Raw genomic sequence first — 5,000 nt, forward strand, 5'->3', positions numbered from 1 at the left:
TGTTGCACGCCGGTGTCGGAGAGGCACATGTAAATAATTTGTTGGCAGCGATAAATGTACCATTTATCCATCATAAGACCTTAAAGAGAAGAGAACGGGAAGCTGGGAAGGGGTTGGAAAGTTTGGCAACAAAAACCGTGGAAAACGCATTGCGTGAAGAGATCGAGAAGAGGTCTGCTTATAAATAATTGAATTTGTCACTTACACTTTTATGCTTTGTTTTCCAATAATAAAGCTACTCTAAAGGCACAGTTACTGAACCCCTGCCCTTTTAGCTGCCTTAGAATTTAATACAATGGTACACGTGCGTTAACTCTCTGGCTGTATGTAGTATTATCACCTCACGAAATAATCAACTTACTTGTTAAAGATTATTTGGCCAAAAAAATTGCAAAGAGCTTCTCATCACTAACCACAAATAAATTGTAATCCACGTCATTATGCAATAAAGTTACAGAAGCTTTTTCACCTTTTATATCATAAAAGGGTAAAAGAAAGCACGGTATAAGTGTGTTTAGGCAACCATTTAAGATGTGGACCACCGAGGAAACAGGTCAACAAAATTTTCAATAAGGGCATAATGAACGAAAAAAATTTCTTTTAGCGAAGAAATAAAGGAGTAAAGGCTTTTACTTCAATCATAAATTTGAAATCCTGCTTCAAGTAAAATTTTGTCAGAATGTTTTTTTGCTGTTTTCATCTCGCATTATATTGAATTAAGCTAATAACAATTATTGTTTATTTACATCCAATATAAAATCACAAGTGTGATTTGAGACCATAATTTGATTGATCCGAGCTGCAATTCATTAGGATTTATTAAAAACTAGCTAACACATGATAACCAATGCATAATTAACCAACAATTCTCCACTCTTATCAATTTTCCCAACATCTTGACAGTGCTGATTTAGCAGAAGGAAGTCTTTCAGAAGTGACTCACCTCACTGCCTCATATGATATGGCTTGGCAGAGACGAAGCAATGGCAAAACCTACAACAGCCTATCAGGTAAATAATACTCAATTTCTCTGACCTTAACTCTGCAAGCTGAGACTTCCTTTATAAAATAGTGATAAAATTAGTTTATATACCGATTTTTGACAGCTCAACTTATTACAATCTGCATTGCAGGTCATGGAAGTCTGATTGGAAAGGAAACGGGCAAGGTGATTGCTGTGGGTACCAGAGTGATGCACTGCAGAGTTTGCAGCAACAAAAAGTCATCTGGACTTGGAGCAAAACATCATGACTGTCGAGCTAACTGGGGTGGCAGTTCAAAAGGAATGGAGTCTGATCTGGCTGTGGAAATGTTAAACACCCAGAAGGATGATACATTTCAAGTATCTACTATCATAGGAGATGATGACATCACCACCATGGCTATGGTGCGACAACAAGTAGACCACCAAGTCGAGAAATGGAGTGATGTCAACCATGCAAAAAAATCACTTGGTACTGTTGCATTGTCATAAACAAAGGATAGGTTTTTTGGTGTTGATGCAATCTTGAGGGACTCCCAACATCACAGGGTCCAGAGGAGATATGTTTGTCTTTAGAACATCAAAACCCGTCGAAAACGTTGACGATCGCGTTACAGTTTCGTTACACATTCTGTATACCGCAAACCAAGAGACTGAGGGCTCGCAAGATCGGCTTACAGTATATAAAATACGGAAAGGGAGGAAACTAATTTGGGGCCGATTTTCGAATCCCTGAAACTCAGATGGAATTAAATTAAATTGCCTGATTTTACTAACGTGATCTAGAATTGTTATGTATTTGCCAAATACTGAAGGAAAACGGCATAAGAAAGCGTTCAAATTCATTTTCGGCGACCGAAATTTACGGCTTCGAGAGAGAGGTTTCGTTCGGTAAGCACCGCAACATATGGTGACGGAAATGACGCGATAAAGTAAATGTGCGCAAGATCGGAAGTAATTTTAAGATGCCCCAAGTTCGAAAACACCAATGGTTTCTTTTGCAACTTTTTGACTGTTGACGTGTACAACAAATGTCCAGTCTTTAAAGATCTTTACTTCAGTTAAAACTCGGCTGCCTTCGCATAGATCTTGTGACTGGACTTTTATCCACTCAAAGAAATCGTCGCTAGAGCTAGATAAAAGCTAATCGAATTCTTTTGTGAAAGCTGGCAAGTCTTCCCATTTCACACGGTCTTCTTCCAATCTTGAGGTTTTTGAAAGTGGGTAGTGCCATACTCGGCCACCGTTAACTCTTCGCTGGACTCTACTCGCCTGTGGAAAGGCCTCCTTTAAAATAATCCCCAGTTCTTTGACTTGCAATGGAAAATTTTCCTTTTCGGAGCTGCTATTTACATAGTCGTCTAGTATTTCTTGTACGGAAATAAAGTTTTGTTCGTCTCTTCGATAATTCATTGAAAGCCTGCAGGTAAAATAGTCAAGTTCGATCAGGGAAAAATCAAACACGGTAATTTGTGGCTCACGTTCAAAAGCCAACTGGGCAGATATTTTACCATTTAGAAACAAACACGTGTTTTTCTCTGTTCGATACTTTGGATCTCTTCTCGTCCGGCTGCTTTTTGCGCAACGGAACGGGTCTTTTCAAGGGAGAAGCCGCCATTATTTTAAAACTCCCTCCACAGCTGATGTTTTGATTCTCGAATTAGTAACGGTCTGTTGCTTTTGCGTTTCCGGTCCCAATTCACTTCCGTCACCAAGTGCTGCGGTTCACATCGAACGAAGTCACGTGGTACAAGTTTCCTCCCTTTCCGTATTTTATATACTGTAAGCCGATCTTGCGAGCCCTCAGCCTCTTGGTTTGCGGTATACAGAATGTGTAACGAAACTGTAACGCGATCGTCAACGCGATCAAAATAACCCATTATTTCAGATGTTTTCGACGGGTTTTGATGTTCTAACGACAAACATATCTCCTCTGGACCCTGTGCCAACATCTGCCACTTGCATGTACAAATACTAGTCCATACTTAACCATGAAAAATAAAATAACATACACCATTAGTAATGGTTATCAGTAATAATGCAGATTTAAAGAGTAACACAAATCTCCAATTTAACTTAGGTACTCGACTTTACAAGCTACAACAGCAAGAGAAAAAACTTACAAGCCAAGTGATTAAGTACCTTTAGAAGTGCTTTGCCTATGCGCTCAGCCAAAATAAAGGAAATCCAGAAGGGGTCCGTAATGCTATATTGAACATTGTACAACATGCATATGGTGAGCATGGTCAATGCGGTGATTGGTGCCAGTTTCGGAAAGACCCCACAGCAAAGTACAAGTCCCTACCACGTGGTTTAGCCATGGAGGGTGACAGCCTAAGACTGGTACTTAACAATGTGTTTGCAATCTATGCACGAAATGCTGAGAAGCTAGCCCTTTTTGGTAGTACCCTGGCCAGTGAATCATTTAATAACAGTGTTGCCAGTAAAGCACCTAAAGCACGGCACTACAGCGGCTCAGAGAGCTTGGATTTCAGGGTCAAAGCTGCAGCTTGCCAAAAAAACATTGGGCACAGCTATGTGTCAGAGGTAAGGTGAATTAACTTGATCATCATCGCTGTCAGGTAGGTAGAAATGCAAAATAATCATGTTGCACTTCGCTGATAAGTATGGTGACTGTAACAGTTGCAATGACAGTTCATGGCATTCTTAACATTATCATTAATAAACTGTTATTAATATTATTAAACTATTATACTACAACTTTTATCTTTTGAGATTTATGCATATTACTGTTCATAGACTTTATTCTTTACATCTAACAGCATCAGACACTGAATTATATCAAAATAAATAAGGATGCATGTTCTTTTACACTTAGGTCAACAAAGAAAACTGTTTATCGCCAGGAATGGTAACCAGTCGACGTGGGATACAACTGAATAACAAGGCCAAGAAAAGGAAAACTCACGATGAAACCAGAGAAGCCAAGAGGAGGAGGATTGAGTTAAAGGAGGAAAGGAGTACTCGCCAGTACCAAAATACTGTGAGAGAAGGGGACACATACCAAAAGGATATAGGACTGTGGCATAGCTCTGACATCTTAGAAATTCCAACCCCCGTTACAACACCACAGAATGAAAATTTGATGTCAGTCAATTCAACAGCTAAAATCATGTTTGATGTGGAAACAACAAGCCTTGGTAACACCTGTCTGTATTGGTTTTAGTCAAATCTCTATTATTAGTACAATGTAATTTATAAGCCCTTTTGGACCCAGGATGACCATCATCAAATGTCTCCTCACAATAATTTATTGTATCGAGTTAAGAGGTCCCATTTCTACAGTGTGGTTCTGACCTGGTACCATTGCCATTAGTTGTCAGGCTCCTTTGCATCAATTTATCCATTGTTTATCCTTTTTCATCTTGCTTAGTAATGAAATGTGTGTTTGTGTTATACACCTCTATAAGAACTTTACTATAATACAAATTATGGTGAAATAACTACTGAAATACTTGATATGTGAACACTAATTATGAAGAGGTTTTGAATAGTGAAAGCATGCACTCTTTGACATGAATAGATAACCTTTATACTGAATCCAGCTTACATGTATTAATGACATTTTCTTATTTCAGCCAACAATGCTGACATTATACAACTCTCAGCTGCCCATGGACAAGATGAATTCAACACCTACATAATGCCAGAGAAAGAGATCACACCCAGAGCATCACAAGTCACCCATCTTGCAGTGGTAAGAGGAAGACTTTGCCTGAGAGGAAAGCCAGTGGATTCCAAAAGTGCAAATGAAGGCCTCAAGAGTTTCGTGGAGTGGTTAAAGGCAAAAGGGATGCCAGTAGTGCTGTTTGCTCACAATGCCAAATCTTTTGATTGCAAGCGTATAATTTATTCTCTCCAGAAATGTGCAAGTTCCTTTCAAAGTTGTGTTGTGGGGTTTGTTGATACATTAATATTGTTTAAAACAATTCTGCCACAAAGAGAGAAATACTCTCAGGAAAGTCTGGTGTCAGATCTTTTGGGAATTTCTTATAGT

General features: G+C 39.0%; 2 protein-coding genes across 2 annotated transcripts in view; both read left to right on the forward strand.

The window, feature by feature from the left end:
- Positions 1 to 1,474, forward strand: part of LOC138046176 (uncharacterized) — a 2,110-nt gene extending 636 nt beyond the window's left edge. Inside the window, exons 2-4 of the mRNA XM_068892851.1 lie at positions 1 to 172; positions 904 to 1,010; positions 1,134 to 1,474. The exon at positions 1 to 172 is cut by the window's left edge and continues 3 nt beyond it. Coding sequence (XP_068748952.1) covers positions 1 to 172; positions 904 to 1,010; positions 1,134 to 1,474 — 620 coding nt within the window. The remainder of the gene's footprint in view (positions 173 to 903; positions 1,011 to 1,133) is intronic.
- A 1,827-nt stretch (positions 1,475 to 3,301) lies between these two features.
- LOC138046177 (uncharacterized) overlaps positions 3,302 to 5,000 on the forward strand; it is a 2,074-nt gene continuing 375 nt past the window's right edge. The window contains exons 1-3 of the mRNA XM_068892852.1: positions 3,302 to 3,529; positions 3,822 to 4,143; positions 4,582 to 5,000. The exon at positions 4,582 to 5,000 is cut by the window's right edge and continues 375 nt beyond it. Of these exons, the coding sequence (XP_068748953.1) occupies positions 3,302 to 3,529; positions 3,822 to 4,143; positions 4,582 to 5,000 (969 nt within the window). The remainder of the gene's footprint in view (positions 3,530 to 3,821; positions 4,144 to 4,581) is intronic.

This window comes from Montipora capricornis, chromosome 4 (genome assembly GCF_036669925.1).
Source record: "Montipora capricornis isolate CH-2021 chromosome 4, ASM3666992v2, whole genome shotgun sequence".
Classification (NCBI taxonomy): domain Eukaryota; kingdom Metazoa; phylum Cnidaria; class Anthozoa; order Scleractinia; family Acroporidae; genus Montipora; species Montipora capricornis.